Genomic DNA, 15,454 nt, shown 5'->3' with positions numbered 1-15,454 from the left:
CGGCGCGGGTGCGGGGCCTGGCCCCGGCCCCCAGCGGGACGGGCGGGGAGCACCGAGCACCGACACCCACCCCCCCCACCCCGCCCCGCCTTCCTGCCGCCTCCCGGTGCCGGGCGAGGGGCGACGGCAGCGAACCCCGTAGAATCCCCCCTTCCCCTCCGGTCGCGCTCACCGGGACCTGCCGCAGGCCGGGCCGTGGGGCTGCGACCCGCGGGCTCCGGGGCTGGACCTGACCCGTCCCACGGCGCTGCCCGGGACACCACAGCCACCGCACCGGGGGGAGCGGGGTGGCTGTCGGCCTCCCCCTCTGCGGGGCAACGGCGGCACCGGAGGGGCGCGAGCAGGGGTCGGCGCTGCGTTCTAGCCCGGGCGGGGCGGCCCCGGTCCCGCCGGCCTGAGCCAGCCCCGCTCCGCCCCGGCAGGAGGGACCGCCCGGCCCGCTCCGGGGCGGTGCCGCGCAGGAGCAGCGGGGTGCGCGACGGCGCGTCCGACGCGATGGAGGGTGGCAGCGGCGGCGCGTACGGGGCGGCCAAGGCCGGCGGGGCATTCGACCTGGGCCGCTTCGTGCAGCAGCCGCAGGTCCTGGCGCGGATCGTCAGCGCGGTGAGTCGGGCCGGGCCAAGCGAGCTGCGCGGGGCTGCAGCGGGCCCCGGCCTGGGCCTGGCCTTCCCCTCCGTTCTGCCCGCCCGGCCTGGCCTTCCCCCCGCTCACGCCCGCCCTGGGACCTGGCGGCCCGGCCCGGCCCGGCCTTCCCCTCCCACCCAGCAGCTCGGCTCCGCTGAGCCCAGCCCCGGGCGGTGCCGCCCGCCGGGCACGGGCAACCCTAGAAGGGGCCCCGCCGGCCCGGTGCCGCCCGCCAGACACCCGCTCCCACCCCTGCAGGTCTTCGCCCTGGTCGTCTTCTCCTGCCTGGTCGGGGAGGGCTATACCAACATCCCCAGCTCCTCGCAGCTCTTCTGCATCTTCAACCACAACGAGGACGCCTGCCGCTACGGCATCGGCATCAGCATCCTTGCCCTCCTCGCCTGCATCTTCTTCTTCATGGTGGACATCTACTTCCCCCAGATCAGCAACACCACTGACCGCAAGTACCTGGTCCTGGCAGATCTCGGCTTCTCAGGTACCAGCGGTTGCGGGGCAGGGCTGCACCTTCTGCAGCTGCTACAATGGCTGCCTTTGCCCCGTGACGTGGCTGCCAGTGCCTGGTGAAGGGCGTTGCTCCTGCCTGGCACACTGCCTGCAGGCCACGTGCTGCCAGCTGAAAACCCTCCAGGCCGGGTGCCTGCACTGGCATCTGGCCCCCCACCGAGGGCAGCAGGACCTGCCCTGGGGACCAGCTGGGAGCAGCAGGTCGCAGCCCTCACGCCACCTTCCTCCTGCAGGCCTCTGGACGTTCCTGTGGTTCATTGGCTTTTGTTTCTTGACCAACCAGTGGGCCTGGACGCAAGCCAAGGATGTGTACGTAGGGGCTGACTCGGCCCGCGCTGCCATCACCTTCAGCTTCTTCTCCATCTTCACCTGGGTGAGTGAAGCCACAGTGGCACCCAGCCTGGCCCTGCCCGGCTCTGGAGGGAGTGTGGAGGCGTTCCCAGGGCAGCCCTGACATGGCCGGTCCCCTTGTCTCTCTAGGGCCTCCTGATCGCCTTCGCTTACAAAAGGTACAAAATGGGGGTGGAGGACTTTGCTCACAACTATGTCGACCCCACCCCAGAAGTTTCGACTCCCTACTCCAGCTACCCCAACATCAGCCACGAGAGCTACCAGCAGCCACCTTTCACCCACACGGCAGAAGCCCCAGAGGGTTACCAGCCCCCACCGGTGTACTGAGCCCCTGCCTGGTGCCCCGGCAGGGATGGCTGTACCAGTGCAATTCTCTTCTGTCGGGTGGGAAGGGAAGGATCAGTGACTGGAAGGGGGAAGGTGGGGTGGGAGGGTGGCAGCTGCTTTGTGTGAAGGCCACCAGGTCTTGGTGCTGGGGCGCACAGGAGGGGCCTGGTTCTGGTGGTGGAGCTGAGCTCTCTGCTACTGGGATCCAAAGCCTGGTGTGTGGTGGGTGCTTCAGCACGTAGCGGGTGATTTGCAACTGCTGAGTGCAGCCCTGTGGCTTTGGAGAGGGTAGGGGTGCAGGGCTGGCCTCAGTGGGGCTGAGCTCCAGGCCTGGCCATTGCACCCTTGGGGAAGCAGTGGGCTGGGAGGGTGGTTTGTACTCCCCAGCTCTGGCCTGTCCTGGTATCAGTGCCTTTCCAGCCCCGCCAGCTGCAACCCTTCCAGTGGCAGCTCTTGCTGCCATAGCACAGCCAGGTGGTCCAGCTCCTGCCTGCTGCAGGTTGCCCGTGCCTTCCTCCCTCAGCTGCTGCTGGGTGAGCTTGATGCCAAAGCCATCTTCTGACTATAAACTCCTGTGCTGCGCCTTCCCACAGCCTGCACTTGAGCTGCTGGTGCTTGGATGACACTGTTTGGGATCCACAGGAGCAGCAAGTGCTGCGATCTCTCAGCAGGGCTATAGCTGCTCCAGCTGCCTGAGGAAGGTTCCAGAGTGCTTTCCCTGCAACTTAGTACTCCTCGCTTGCACTAGCCTCTGCAGAAGCGAGGCCACCATCCCACATCCTGCCCGCTGCTCTCAGCAGCACCTCTTGCAGCCCATGCTCCCGGGTGACCCCGGCTGCCTGTGCAGGCTGGCTGACTCAGGTTGTGTTTGCTGCTGCACCTGTCATGAAGCTCTTCCCAGCAGCTGTGTGTGGTATGTGAGCTGTTGCTGCTGGGGCTGGCGTTCAGATAGTTCCTTGTCACTGTAGAGATGGAATAAACTTTTTCACCTAGCCTCCATGTGCCTTTTGTCTTTGGGAAAGCAAAATGGGGTTCCTCCTCTCTCCCCAAGGGGTGGGGGGGTTCCAGGCAGGGAAGTGGCAAAGCAGCCCTAGCCAACTGCTGCATGGCAAACAGCACGCTCGTGCCGGTGGCTATTTTTAGGCCAGCCCTCCTGCTCCTCACAGTCTGCGAGGTTGGGGCAGAGAGCTCTGACACCACCCTTGTGACCAGCCATCCAGTGCAGGCTGCCATTGCAAGCGATAAGCCTGAACTGTTTGCACACTGTTCACTACAGGGAAGCGTTTTTGGAGGGTATAACACACACACAGACAATTTTATTAAGTTTTTATTAAACTAAACCTGTAACAGCGCTGCCTTCCCTGTACCTAAGGGGAAAGCCGAGGCCTGAGAATCAAGCACTTGTGAGTACTACAACTGTTATCACACCAAGTAACATGGAAGGAGCAGGAATTTTCAGATGGCTTTTTTAACCTTCTAGGGAGGTGCTTCCTCCCAGCTGGAGGGTGTAGGCAAACGGAGCACTGTATCTGCACATGGAGATCTGTGCCAGAACTAAGAGCTGCTGCTTGGAGCTTGCAGACATTGGCTTACAGGGAAAAGCACTTTTGCAAGAAGGAAAAAAACCCAACAATAAAAATCCAACCACTTTCTAGAAGCCAAGTCAAGCAAAGCGGGAAGAGGATCCTTCTGTCAACTTATGACAGGAAGAATCAGCCTTGAGAATTTTTGGAAGGCTCGAGAGGGAGCAAGATACATGACTAGAGCTGAGAACCATCCACTGACAACAGAGACCCTTTTCCAAGTAGCTGCATCTTCACACAGTAGCCCAAACCTTTACAGATTAAGTCCTGAGCCTCCAAACCCTTCACAGGTAACTAAGCATTGAAGCTTGGACCTGAGCAAAAACATCCCAATTTTGGAGACAAGGCCCTTCCTGGAGTCAAGTCTAGTTCTTCCAAAAGGACTCTGTCTTAATGCAGAGACTACTACTAGACTACTGCTAGCCCTTTTAAAATTCAAAAGCTAGGAAGAGCCTACTGTCAGGCCATCAAGTCAAACCTTCCTTTCCTCCTCTTTGTTTCAACAAAAATTTACAAGACAGTTAACACAAGTAAGTGTAACAGCAAACAGACAATTTTCACACACAATTGTTCAAAGGGGCTGCTGAGGGCCAGGGTGCTGCTACGTGCGTCAGTTGAAAAGTTGTGCCACAGCTCTATGACAAGGGATGGGTTCCCTCCTCAAACTCCGTTATAAAAGGAAGTGGGTTTAACACACTAAGTTACTGTACATTGTCTTAAGAAACCTGGAATTTAGCAACAGCGCACAAGAGATAAAGGGTTGCATTCACAGGCAAGTGAACCAGCCGCTGGTGCAGTCCTGAACATACACAGACCAGAACAATGGTCAGCGATGGAAGCCCCCCAGCCTGTCTCGCTGTAACAGTTTTCCAGGGCCTGTTTGCATGGCAGCATCAGTAACTACAACTGTCTCTCACATGTTCTGAGAGAGGAACTCACTTTCAGTCATGCTCCTGCTTTCAGCTCCCCTGCCCCTGGCATCAGGTCCAGTTGATACTCCTTTTTACTGGCACTTGGTGCAGAGGAACAGTGGCTTGGTTTGACAGGTAGAGCTAAGACACTTAACAGTTTTGCTAAAAGCAGAGGAAGCCAGATCTGGCATCTGGGAGCCACAGCATTTACCTTCCTTCCTCTCATGTTTCCCCATGCGGGAGCCCAGCAGTCAAGAAGCAAAGATCTTCCAGGAGGCCGCCATATCCAGTTGCTTCACCCCCATAGGCATGTTCTCCTTGTTTTCCAACCCAGGCTGCTGAGGCCTCTTGCGGAAGTAGCAGGTTCGGCAGACAGAGTGGTACTTGTCTGCTCCTCCAATCACTTCAACCTGGCAAGAAAATCGGGGGAGTCACTCTGCAGAGTTCAGTTCCCCTGAAGGGATCCCTCTAGACTAGCTGGGGTGACATGGTGAAGCTACTGAAGTGCTTTCTGTTCCAAGGGAACTCACCTCCCTCTCTGCTCCCAGCCTCTTTGTGTAGGAGGCTTCTCTGTAGCACTCCATGCACACGGCGTTCAGCTTCACCACGCTCTCTGCCAGCGGCACCAGGTTCAGGATGCTCCCAAAGGCCTGTGCCAAGACAGCAGGGGTGGGTGGATGGATATGAGGATCCTAAAGCAGCTGCTGTACTGAAAAATAAGTGTTTTACCTTTCTCTGAAAAGTCCCATCAAGAGCAGCAACAATGACAGTTTTCCCAGCATTGGCCATCATCTCACAGAACTCCACGATGTCTGGGAACTAGAAGAGGTACAGAAACAGCGTCAGGAGGAAGAAGGGGCAGTGCTTCCCTCAGGATCCAGCAGCACACACCCAGATAGCGGCATAGGGCACAAAGAAAATTAGAACCATGTTGCCTATCCATGAAACTCACTCCAGTCCCACTGTCCTCAGCCTGCAGGGACTCAAGAAAGGGAACGGTTTGACTATACAGGCATAGTCCAGCAGCATCAAACTGCCCTAGGGTATTTCCTTGCCCCGCTGCCACCCTCTTGCAAAGGATTCAGACCTTCATCTGCACAGAGTGCTCTGAAGAGACTGCATCCTGCAGAGCCCCCCAGGACCTGACTTAGCCATGCACTTACAAACTGGCCCTCATCAATGCCAATGACCGCAGAGCTCAGTGCCTCCTGGTACACGTCCTTGAGAAGGCAGGCTGGCAGGGCCTCCATGATGTTCCTGCGGGGAAGGGAAAACCAGAGGGTGAGCCAGGCAGCCCAGCTGCTGGGCCTGCAGGTGTAGGTCCTCCCAGCCCACGGACTCACTTGTCGTGTGTAGAGACGCCAGAGCTGCAGTAGCGCGTGTCCTTGGTGTACTTCACCAGCAGGCATCGGTGCTGAGCGAGCTGGAACCGACGCACCCGCCGCATGAGCTCCGTGCTGCAAGAGACCACAGTCAGTGGGCTGCGGGCCCCAGCCCCCTCCTTGCCCCCTCCCCCGGCCTACCTCTTCCCAGAGAACATGGGTCCGAAGATCACCTGGGGGCAGAACCACGGGCGTCAGCGGGCAGAGCACAGCCTGACAGGGGCACCGGCCGGGCGGCCCCTGGGGCACTGGCCCGGCCATCACCCTGCCCAGCTCAGCACCAGTTCTGGGAGCCCCAGCACCCCACCCGGTGCCGCTGCAGCCCCTCGGCGTCCCCGCAGCCCGGCCCCACACCAGCCCGCCCGGCAACCACTCCGCACAGCCCAGACACCGCCGCCCCACTACCGGCCCAGGCATCGCAGCCCCGGCGCCCCACTCAATGCCAGTGCCTCGGCGCCCACCGCAGCCATAGGGCGCCCGCCCGGTGCCGGTATGAGGCCGCCACGGTACCTGGATCTGCCCGCGCGGGCGGCTGGGCGAGCCGGGGTGGACGCCGGGCACCGTGAGACAGTTCATCGCTCCGACCAACCGACCGACCGACCGACCGACCGACCGACTGACTGCCCGCGCGCGCCTGCCCGCCGCGCAGCCCAATCGGAGGAGGGCTCGCGCCCACGCGCCCACGCGCCGTCCAATCGGAGGAGGGCTCGCGCCGCCGCGCCACCGCGCTGGCTAATGGGGGCACAGGCGCGAAAATTCTTATTTCCCTCCACGTACCGGACCGCGCTGCCTTCCCGGCGTGCACCGCGCGCCCGCCTGCTCACCGGCACGTCCCCCAGGTATCGCCCAGTCAGCCAGCCAGGTGGCCCCGCCTCAGCCCCGGCCTTTGGGAGGCCAATGGAGGCGTGGCGGCTCCGCCTCCGCCTCGCCCCCGGAGCAGCCAATGGGAGCAGGGCAGCGCGGGGCAGCCGCGGCGGGATCGGGATCGGGGTCGGGGTCGCGATCGGGATCGGGCCCGGGCGCAGCATGGGGGGATGGCGGGACATGCCGGCGGAGGTAGGGGCCGCGGGGCGGGCGGGGCGTGGTTCCCGCCCGGGCGGCGGGGCTGGGGGGCCTCGGCCGACACCGGAGCCGCCCCCCGACGTAGCCCCGGTGCCCCCCGCAGGCGCTGGAGGAGCAGTACTCCCCTAGCCGCTGGTCCCCCCGTCTGGGCACGGACGCCGTCATCCAGGCCCACCTGGCGGCGACGGCGGCAGGTGAGGGGCGGGCGGCCCCGGGGAGCACGGGGCCGGGAGCTGCCGCTCGGCCCCCCGACCGTGCCTCAGGGGCCGTGTCCCTCCCACAGGAACGCAGCGGGCCCGGGACGGTGCGCAGACCTCGCTGCACGTCCCCTACGGCGACGGGGAGGGGGAGAAACTGGACATCTATTTTCCTATGGAACCTTCTGGAAGTAGGTGCTGGGCAGGTGGGGGTGGGGGCAGGCAGGGGCCTGCCTCCCTGCTTACCCCGGGCTGTGCTGCGCAGCCTTCCCGGTCCTGGTCTACATCCACGGCGGATACTGGCAGTGCCTGAGGTGAGGTGGGCTGTGGGCAAGGGGATCCCCTACGAGGGAGCCCCCTGCCCGCTTTCACCACCTCCCATCTCACGACACCTGCACTTGCCCTGGGCATGCTGGGTCTGATAGGCCTCCCAGTACTGGGAGACCCCAGCCCCTGGCTAGCTTCTGTTCCTCCCCAGTAAAGAGGAGTCGGGGTTCATGGTCCCCCCACTGGTGTCGCAGGGTGTGGCGGTGGTGGCGGTGGGTTATGACATAGCCCCCAAAGGTAAGTGTTGCCCGGCAGACATTGCAACTTCCTGTGCTGGCCCGGCATACTCCTGACTCTGCCCTCTGCCCAGGCCGCATGGACACCATGGTGCTGCAGGTGCGGCGCAGCCTTGCCTTCCTGGTGGAGCAGTACCCCGGCATCAGGTGGGCTGCAGGCACCTCCCAGGATCCCTCTGCCCCACCACTACAGCTGCTGCCAGGCCTTCTAGGCAAACTGTTCCCTGCCCACCTCACTCCCTGGGAGGTCTGGTGTGTGGGTATGGCTGTGGTGGCAACAGCAGGGGGCACATGAGCCCTGTGCTGCGACAAAGGCTTCAATGTCTGGGTCCAAGCACCGGGCAATGCCTGTAGCTCCCTTGTTACTGTGTGAGATGTCAGTTGATGGGCTGGCAGATGTGTCCAGCTGCCATGTTTAGGGTGCGGCGCAGAGCAGCGTGTCCCCAGGCAGCAGGCTCTGTACTGGCTCACGGCTCCTTCTCTCCAGAGGCATTTACCTGTGCGGACACTCAGCAGGGGCACACCTGGCAGCCATGGTGCTGTCCACGGACTGGATGGAATATGGAGTGGTGCTGGATATCAAAGGTAGCGCCGCTGTGTCCAGGCGCGGGAGCTGAAGGATAACTGGTGTCTGCACCTGGGACGAGCCCGTCTCTGCTGCCCGTACGGGGCTGCAGGGCTGTAGAGCCGAGGGAGAGGAGTTGCCCCAGCCGACTGCAGCCCATGTGCTGGCAGTGCAAGACTCTGGGCTGCTGGCCGAGCTGCCCTGGGGATATGCATGTCCTGCGCCCACAGCTGCTCGCTGAGGCCTGGGGATGTGGGTGCCAAGAGAGTTCCCAGGCACAGGGCTGTGAGAGCAGCCTGAGCTGCAGGCCCCCTCACCCACTGGCACCTCTGCCTCTAGGAGCTGTGCTGGTGAGCGGTGTGTACGACCTGGAGCCCATCCTGCACACCTATGTCAATGATGTGCTGAACATGAGCTGGTGAGCCTGCACGCTGTGGGGACAGTGTCCAGGAAAGGGCACAGGTGGGCTGCACACACACGTGCCTTTGGCCAGTGCCTCTGCAGCCCACTCTGCCCCTGCCCGCACAACCTGCCTGCTCAGTGGGGCACTGCGCAGTGGGTGTGCACCACCCAGGACGCGGGTGCTCTGCAGGCAAAGACACCCTCTCCCTCTCTGAGTAAGAGGCTGCGTCACCTTCCACTGTGGTGTCTCCTCCAGGGAGGTTGCCCAGAGGAACAGCCCTATGCTGTACATTGCTCCACCAGGGCCTGCAGCTGCGGCCTGCGAGGTGCTCGTGGCTGTGGCCCAGCACGACTCGCCGGAGTTTCGCAGGCAGTCACAGGAGTACGGCCAGGTGAGCTGCAGGCACTGCCCTGCCCAGCTCCACAGGGATGCTGCTCCAGCTGGCCTGCTCAGACTGGCTCAGCTGGGATGGCGAGCTCATGTGCTGTATCAGAGCAGTATTTCTGCTGCTGTTGAAGATGAAAGCAGCTCAGGGGAGGACGCTAGTCCTTGCTGAGCCATCATTCCTGCTGCCCTGTCTGAGGCAGACGAGGGTTGGGGTCCCTCCTGCCAGCACCACTCTGTCCACAGGCCCTGCGTGCAGCCGGCTGGTCTGTCTCCCTGCTGGATCTCGCCGGCATGGATCACTTTGACATCATTGAGAAGCTGTCAGAGGACAGCTATGTTCTCACGCAGGTAGGGGAAGAGCTCCCATCCTCCCTTCACTCACCAAGCACAGCTGGGGTCAGCAGCCTGGGAGGGCTGTGCCGAGCCAAGCTTCCCCCGCGCAGCAGCTTTGGGGCTGGCTGTCATCGCCAGGAGTGGAGAAGTGTGGCCAGGCACCACTCACAGGGCTCGGTTCCTCATCCCAGGTGATTCTGAATATGATTTCAAGAGCTTGAGATGGCACTTCAGGAGCAAACCAAGATGTGAGCCACAGCCCTGCATGGCAGCAACAGGCAGCCTGCGTGCACCCTGCCCTACTGCCCTCCTTGCTCCAGCCGGCTGGGTCTTCTGCGGCATGGGGAAGCTGCTACCTCTAGACACCCTCTGTGCCCCCTCCAGCCCAGCCAGCCAGGCAGGGGGGCACAGAGCAGGGGCCACCAGGTATTGGTGATTATCACCAGGGCTAGCATTCCGTTGTGAGGGTGTTTCTGCCAGTCTGGGACACAGGGGGCTGGCAGGCCTGAAGGGCTCTGGCTGGATGACTGGGTGATGAAGTTTGTTCCCTCTGTGTCCTGGTTTCAGCTGGGATAGTTATTTCCTTTAAACTGCTTATTGCCAATACAAAATAAAATGGGAATAACTGCTGCCTGGGTGTAATCTGCTTCCCAGGGAGCTGGGGCTGTGCTAAGCTGGCGAGTACACATCAGACATGGCTGCTTGCAGAGACAATTTCCCCTTCCAGTGCCAAGCTCCCATCCTGCAGCTGGGCTCTTCCATGCCAGCAGTGGGGAGTGTGCCACTGAGCTCGGCCTAGCTCTTTGTGTGAGTAATGCTGGGGGCTTCCAGACCCAGAACGTGGCAGGCTTGGCAGGCAGGAGAGCCTGGGGAGCTCACCTGCAGCTGCAGGGAGGCTGCAAGGGCTCAGGGTGATGGAGGAGCAGCTGGCAAGCTGTCTGGGCCAAGTGGGGCTCATGCCCCGGGACGTCCTGGCCACACACAAACTTCAGTGCTGCTATGTGGTGGCCCCAGTCCTGTGGCTGAGATGCTCCCATGTCCTTGGGAGCAGTTGTCCCTCAATGGGGACTGCTTGGCTGTGATAATGTCCCTGCTGCACAGTCAGGAGAGGAGCATGCTTAGGAGAAAACATCCTGCACAGCCACAGCACTGCCAGAACATGTTTATTTTGTGCCCCGACCATCCCTCAGGATCAGTCTCCCCACTGCTGCATCCTTGCACATGTGGTGCCCATAGGCCAAGCACAGCAGGTGGCCTTTGGGGCTGGGGGTGTCTGGCTCTGCTTTTGGGTGCTCCCTGTGGGAATTTAAGAAGCAGAGCTTCTGTAGAGGACCAGAGGATGCTCTGAGGATGTGTTTGCTGGGTGACTAGTGAGGCAGGGATGCTGTCTCAGAGGGGTCCAAGTGGTGGTGTGAGATGTGGGCTCCCCTCTGTCCCTCTGGGTATGTTCTGGGAGGTGCATGCTCCTGCTGCAGGGGTGGGCTGGAGCCTCCCCGGGGCTGGGCTCACACTGGTTTGTGGGGATGGATGTTATGCTGCAGCCAGCTGGGAACATGCCTGGAGCATGCTGTGACTGGTACCAGCCCCCTTGCTGCTGACTGCCAGGACAGGGCTGGGACAGCTGCTCCAGCCTGCCAGCTTGCCTGCAGCACCCAGGGGAGGCAGCTGCCCTGGGGCTGGGGCTGGGAGGATGCTCAGGCTCCCCCTGCGCTCGGAGAAGTTGGCCACAGTCCCCGGGCCAGCTTCTCCTGGCACTTTCTGGCCACAAACTCCAGCTTGTTCTTTGCGAGCTCAGTGTCACGGGCCGAGACATCGTGGTGCCAGACCGCACGCACAGTGCGTGCTGACCAGGGGAACAGCAGGACACTGACAGCTTGGCCAGTCTCGGCCACCTCCTCCTCACTTACTGCCCGCAGCTGCTCGCAGAGCTCTGCAGGGGACGGCCAGTCCCCCCTGATGCTCACCATCACAATGTTTGTCTCCACCGCCTTGAGGTTGATGGAGCAGAGGGGTGAGTTCAGCTCCTGGATGCCTGAGGGGAGGCAGGGGCAGTAGGTAGGCTGTGAGCGCAGCACCCAGCTACCCAGGAGAGGAGGCTGCAGCACAGCCCAAGCCCTGCCCCAGGTCCCAGCTGAAAGAGGTGCCCTTGGCCCACCCTGTGCAGCCCCAGGCTCACTGTGGGCTCTGCGGGGACAGGCATGGCATCATCCCTGCACTCCACCCAGGCAGGGACCCCAGCGGCATCCTGGCCTCGCTGCAGATCCAGCACAGCTGCTTGGGGAAGATGCCTGCACCGCTGTTACCCCGGCAGCGCTGGGAGCTGTGAGCCCAGGGGCCGTGGGGCAGCAGTTCAGGCTGGGCCCCACCCCCGAGCTGTTGGGCAGGGCAGGGCTTGGCTGTGCAGCAGCTGCCGGGCAGAGTGTGGTGTCAGGCTGTGAGCACTGGTGTGCCAAGGGGCCCCAAGATACCTTCAGCAAAGCATCGGGCGTTGTTGTGGTCTCTGCGCAGTGTTGCCTCCATGTGCCCCAGTCCAACGCGGGCAGCGGCTGCCAGCACGCCTGCCTGCCGCATGCCCCCACCCAGCAGCTTCCGTGCACGCCAGGCCTCATCGACGAACTCCCTGCGTCCAGCCAGCACCGCACCAGCCGGGGCACCCAGGCCCTGCAGAGCCATCAGAGCAGTGACTGGAGCAGCTCCGGGAGGCTGCCCCTTTTGCCCAGGGGTGCCCCCACCAGTAAGGTGGGTGCTCAGTCCCCAAATGAGGGCCAGGCCCCAGTGGGCCCTGGGGACTCCCTCCCTGTGTGAGCACACCTTGGAGAAGCACAGGGACACAGAGTCACAGTGCTGGGTGATGTGAGCTGGCTCCACGTCCTGAGCCACTGCCGCGTTCATCAGCCGTGCCCCGTCCATGTGCACCCGTAGCCCATAGCAGTCAGCAAGCCCACGGACCTGGGGGGAAGCAGAGGAGCAGCTGGGCTGGGAGGGACACCCTGGGGTGGCTGGTGCCAACATGAGCCACACTCAGAGCTCCTCAGCAAGGCGTTGGCATCACTTTGGTGCCATCCTGCCACCTGGCAGCCCAGCTGCTAGCTGGGGGGCCCTACCTGCTGGAGGTAGGTGAGGGGCAGGACCCGGCCCCCCGCCGAGCTGTGCGTGTTCTCCAGGCAGATGAGCTCGGGACGCAGGTGGTACCGGCTGCCATGGGCCTCGCGGATGGTCAGCTCCAGCTGGTCCAGGTCGAAGGTGCCATCTGGCAGGTCCGGCAGTGCCTGGGAGTGGACGCCAGCAACCTGTGCATAGGGCAGGGCAGAGAGCACAGCTGATGGCGGACAGTGGTGGTATACAGGGGTACAGTGGTGGTGCATGGGGGAACAGTGATGGTGCACAGGGGACTGTGGTTGTGAATGGGGGGATGGCAGTGGTGCATGGGGGTACAGTGGTGGTGCATGGAGGGACAGCAGTGGTGCATGGGGGAGATGGTGGCAGTGTGTGTGGACATGGCGGTGGTGCATGGGGGACAGTGGCTGTGCACAGAAGTCCCGGCCATCATCCCCTCCATCCCTCGCACCGGGTGGGCTCAGCCCCCACTCGTGCCCCAGGCTGTGGCTCGGGGCGTCAGCAGCCGGGCAAGGGACCCTGCGCCCAGCCCGGCGCCGGCAGCCAGCGGAGGGCAGCAGCAAGCCGCCCTGCCGGTGCCGCCACAGCCCGCCCCCCCCGCCCGCCCGCGGCACCCACCTGCGCGGCCCCGCCGTGCTCGTAGAGGTGCAGGTGGGCGTCCCGGCCCAGGAGCAGCTGCCCCCCCCGGCGCTGGCAGTGGCACATCACTGGGAGGGAGAGGGGCCGTGAGGGAGGGGGCACTGCGGGCAGCACGTGCAGGAGCCCAGGCAGGCTCAGCCAGGGGCCCACGGGCTGCCCGCGCTGGTCGCTCCGATGCAGGAAGGCTGGGCACGCAGCAGCGCGGCCTCCTGCGGGCACGGGGCGCCCGCTCTGTCCCAGAGGTGCTGGGAGTGTCGGCTGGGGGCTGCCCGCAGCGGCTGCGGGGCACGGCCTGCCCTCCCTGGTGCATGCACACGGCAGGTCCCATGCAGCACACAGCATGCAGCAGACCCCTGCTCACAGGAAGGCAGGGATGCAAACCGGGTGAAGGTTAGCAGAGCAGAGGCTGAGTGTGCAATGGGGTCAAGCAGGCCCAAGAGGGGGTTGCTCTGCAGCAGCAGCAAGTGGGGAGCAGGTCCAGGGTCTGAGCGGGGTCGTGCTGCTTCAGATTTGAGGTGGAGGGGGCTGAGGAAGGCGCAAGGAGACGCACCTGGGTCAGAAAGGGCTTGCTGCCCACAGCTCTCCCCTGCCCCGGGCAGCTTCCTGAGCAGAAGCGGGGTGCTCCCTGGGACCCCAGGGAGAAGCGGGGCTGTTCTTGCCCCCTGCACCCTCCATGGGATGGGGACATAGACCTGTCCCCAGGTGGTGGGCTGGCCGCCCCAGGGTGTGGGGAAGGAGGGCTGGCAGCCCTAGGCACTCACCGGCAATGAGGTTTGCCATCGTGACCGTAGGCACAAAAAGAGCCTCCTCCATCCCCAGGATCCCTGCGGCCAGGCGCTGCAGCTCTGCAGGGGGAAGAAGCAGGGGGGGGTCTTCATGGGGGGCGTGCCGGGGGACTCGGTCGGAACCCTGCAGGCCCAGGCTGCCACCCCCAGCCCCTGCTCTGGGCTTCCCCATCCCGGAGGGGCTGGGGGCAGCTACAGGTGGGGACCCCACCGGGGGTGGGGGGGCGGCCCTCCATCTCTGCCGGGGAGGTCCGACCCCGCCGCCCACCGTTGACTGCTGGGTCCTCCCCGTAGTCATCGTCGCCCACGGCGGCGCGGGCCATGGCGCGGCGCATCCCCGCGCTGGGCCGGGTCACCGTGTCGCTCCGCAGGTCCACGGCGAGCGGCGGGGGGGCAGCGGGGCCAGGGGGGGAGCCCGGCTGCACGGCCCCAGCCCCGGCCCCCGCCGCAGGCAACCGGCCCCGCCGCAGCGCCGCGCCCGCGCCCCGCACCGCCAGCATGCCCGGGACCGCCCCGCCGCAAGGGCTCCCGGGCGCGGTATGCGGGGGGCGGGCTCGACCGCCGGTCCCGGGGCTACGGCTCCTGCTGCCCCTGAGACCCTCCCCGTCTCTCCACCTCGTGCCTCTGCCCCCCCACCCACAGTACAGGGACCGGCGGAGGTGCTGGGGCACACGGGTGGGTGCTGCCCCAGGCCCCCCAGGTCCCCCACCACCCCTCGCTCTGCCAGGAGCGCCCACCCTGCCCGTGCTGCTGGAGGAAGCGCCAGCGTGAGGCTGCCCGTGCCCACTTGGCCAAGGATCTGCAACCATGGTACCGCATGCCCAACAGTGGTGGCTCCTGCCACGCTGCTCCCACTGCTGGCAGGAACAGCACGGGGTGACCTCGCTGCTAGGAATCAGCTCAGACTTCTGGGTGCATCTACCCTGGAAACAGCTAACGCGCTGTCCTGTTGTACTGCAGGCAGGCATGTGCTGCAGCAGTGCTGGTGTTGCCCATGGGCAGCTGTGTAGCTCTTGGCACTCTGTGCCTGCACCAGCTCCAGGGGCAGGGGGGCACATGCCCAGTGTAGCAGTAAGACCCCCTGCCTTGCCCCTTGTTGGGCTAGACCAGACGGAGGCCGGTGATGCTCTGCGGGGCAGACCAGGCCCACAGCCATAGGGATCTGCTGGGAGAGCCTGGGCCATGCCCCTCGTGCTGCAGGTGGGGAGGGGGACACAGCGCTGCAGCACTCTGCACCTTCCATGGCACGTGCAGGGGGAGTGGTGGGGCAGGTGTGTTCTGGTGCCCTCCTTCCCTCGAGGGCCCCGTGCTGCCCACCCCTGCCCACTTGGTGCATGTGCTGTGCTGCTGCCTCCACACACACACAGCCACCCTGACAGCCTCAGTCCAGCCGCCTGCACCATGGCCCTGCTATGCTGCTGTCTTCTTCCTCCCTCCACCACGTGCCACCACATGGCCTCGGCCCCCCAAGCCCTCCCCCCATGTGACACCACCCTGCAGCTGCCCCGGCTGGCTGCCTGTGTGCCTGCCGCCCTGCCTGTGCCCCTGCATGCAGGGCCTCATTGTCAGCTCCTGCTGCAGCCTGTGTTGTCAGTCCTGCAGATGGGTGAGCCATAAACAGCCCTTTACAGAAATGTTTTTCACACGCAGGGCCACATGTTAACAGTTTTTCTTTATTTACTGCCTCCATTTCCTCTTTG

At 63.7% G+C, this 15,454-nt stretch overlaps 4 protein-coding genes across 8 annotated transcripts; 2 read left to right on the top strand and 2 right to left on the bottom strand.

The window, feature by feature from the left end:
- The first annotated feature begins 435 nt into the window (after positions 1–435).
- Positions 436–2,819, top strand: SYNGR2 (synaptogyrin 2). Its single transcript, XM_055794050.1, has 4 exons — positions 436–603; positions 883–1,120; positions 1,383–1,522; positions 1,630–2,819. Exons 1-4 carry the CDS (start codon positions 496–498, stop codon positions 1,825–1,827), a joined length of 684 nt encoding a protein of 227 aa, XP_055650025.1. The 5' UTR covers positions 436–495; the 3' UTR covers positions 1,828–2,819.
- Positions 2,820–3,138: 319 nt separating this feature from the next.
- Positions 3,139–6,325, bottom strand: TK1 (thymidine kinase 1). The gene is made up of 7 exons (XM_005243949.3): positions 6,214–6,325; positions 5,845–5,876; positions 5,665–5,778; positions 5,485–5,578; positions 5,051–5,140; positions 4,852–4,971; positions 3,139–4,731 (listed from the first exon to the last, which is right to left on the bottom strand). The coding sequence occupies exons 1-7, from the start codon at positions 6,277–6,279 to the stop codon at positions 4,573–4,575; spliced, it is 675 nt and encodes a 224-aa protein (XP_005244006.2). The 5' UTR covers positions 6,280–6,325; the 3' UTR covers positions 3,139–4,572.
- A 93-nt stretch (positions 6,326–6,418) lies between these two features.
- AFMID (arylformamidase) lies at positions 6,419–9,843 on the top strand. 3 transcript variants are annotated; one of them, XM_027796073.2, is made up of 11 exons: positions 6,419–6,759; positions 6,869–6,959; positions 7,049–7,153; positions 7,228–7,276; positions 7,441–7,526; positions 7,600–7,672; positions 8,013–8,110; positions 8,430–8,508; positions 8,796–8,884; positions 9,124–9,228; positions 9,405–9,843. In XM_027796073.2, the coding sequence occupies exons 1-10, from the start codon at positions 6,439–6,441 to the stop codon at positions 9,183–9,185; spliced, it is 1,053 nt and encodes a 350-aa protein (XP_027651874.2). In that variant the 5' UTR covers positions 6,419–6,438; the 3' UTR covers positions 9,186–9,228; positions 9,405–9,843. The 3 variants fall into 3 exon arrangements, with proteins under 3 accessions (XP_027651874.2, XP_055650024.1, XP_027651873.2); XM_027796072.2 differs by having other exon boundaries at positions 6,424–6,759; positions 8,749–8,884; XM_055794049.1 differs by lacking the exons at positions 7,600–7,672; positions 8,013–8,110 and having other exon boundaries at positions 8,749–8,884.
- A 452-nt stretch (positions 9,844–10,295) lies between these two features.
- On the bottom strand, positions 10,296–14,282 carry LOC101917257 (uncharacterized). 3 transcript variants are annotated; one of them, XM_055794047.1, is made up of 8 exons: positions 14,023–14,282; positions 13,731–13,814; positions 12,949–13,322; positions 12,318–12,503; positions 12,025–12,162; positions 11,682–11,874; positions 11,178–11,245; positions 10,296–10,509 (listed from the first exon to the last, which is right to left on the bottom strand). In XM_055794047.1, the coding sequence occupies exons 1-8, from the start codon at positions 14,252–14,254 to the stop codon at positions 10,315–10,317; spliced, it is 1,470 nt and encodes a 489-aa protein (XP_055650022.1). In that variant the 5' UTR covers positions 14,255–14,282; the 3' UTR covers positions 10,296–10,314. The 3 variants fall into 3 exon arrangements, with proteins under 3 accessions (XP_055650022.1, XP_055650021.1, XP_055650023.1); XM_055794046.1 differs by having other exon boundaries at positions 10,360–11,245; XM_055794048.1 differs by having other exon boundaries at positions 10,360–11,245; positions 12,949–13,037.
- Between the last annotated feature and the right edge of the window lie 1,172 nt (positions 14,283–15,454).

Source organism: Falco peregrinus, chromosome 2, assembly GCF_023634155.1.
Source record: "Falco peregrinus isolate bFalPer1 chromosome 2, bFalPer1.pri, whole genome shotgun sequence".
Taxonomy (NCBI): Eukaryota; Metazoa; Chordata; class Aves; order Falconiformes; family Falconidae; genus Falco; species Falco peregrinus.
Note: the sequence above shows the minus strand (reverse complement) of the source record. Positions and strands in the feature narration are given on the sequence as shown.

Coding starts and splice junctions, on each gene's coding strand:
- TK1 (XM_005243949.3), bottom strand. CDS start 6,279: ATGAACTGTCTCACGGTGCCCGGCGTCCACCCCGGCTCGCCCAGCCGC. Junction 5,779..5,844: donor CCCATGTTCTCTGGGAAGAG/GTAGGCCGGGGG, acceptor GGTCTCTTGCAG/CACGGAGCTCATGCGGCGGG. Junction 5,579..5,664: donor GGCGTCTCTACACACGACAA/GTGAGTCCGTGG, acceptor CCTTCCCCGCAG/GAACATCATGGAGGCCCTGC.
- LOC101917257 (XM_055794046.1), bottom strand. CDS start 14,254: ATGCTGGCGGTGCGGGGCGCGGGCGCGGCGCTGCGGCGGGGCCGGTTG. Junction 13,815..14,022: donor GGAGGACCCAGCAGTCAACG/GTGGGCGGCGGG, acceptor TTCCCCCTGCAG/AGCTGCAGCGCCTGGCCGCA. Junction 12,504..12,948: donor AGCACGGCGGGGCCGCGCAG/GTGGGTGCCGCG, acceptor CCCTATGCACAG/GTTGCTGGCGTCCACTCCCA.
- AFMID (XM_027796072.2), top strand. CDS start 6,439: ATGGGGGCACAGGCGCGAAAATTCTTATTTCCCTCCACGTACCGGACC. Junction 8,111..8,429: donor AGTGGTGCTGGATATCAAAG/GTAGCGCCGCTG, acceptor CTCTGCCTCTAG/GAGCTGTGCTGGTGAGCGGT. Junction 8,885..9,123: donor AGTCACAGGAGTACGGCCAG/GTGAGCTGCAGG, acceptor CTCTGTCCACAG/GCCCTGCGTGCAGCCGGCTG.
- SYNGR2 (XM_055794050.1), top strand. CDS start 496: ATGGAGGGTGGCAGCGGCGGCGCGTACGGGGCGGCCAAGGCCGGCGGG. Junction 604..882: donor TGGCGCGGATCGTCAGCGCG/GTGAGTCGGGCC, acceptor CCACCCCTGCAG/GTCTTCGCCCTGGTCGTCTT. Junction 1,121..1,382: donor GGCAGATCTCGGCTTCTCAG/GTACCAGCGGTT, acceptor TTCCTCCTGCAG/GCCTCTGGACGTTCCTGTGG.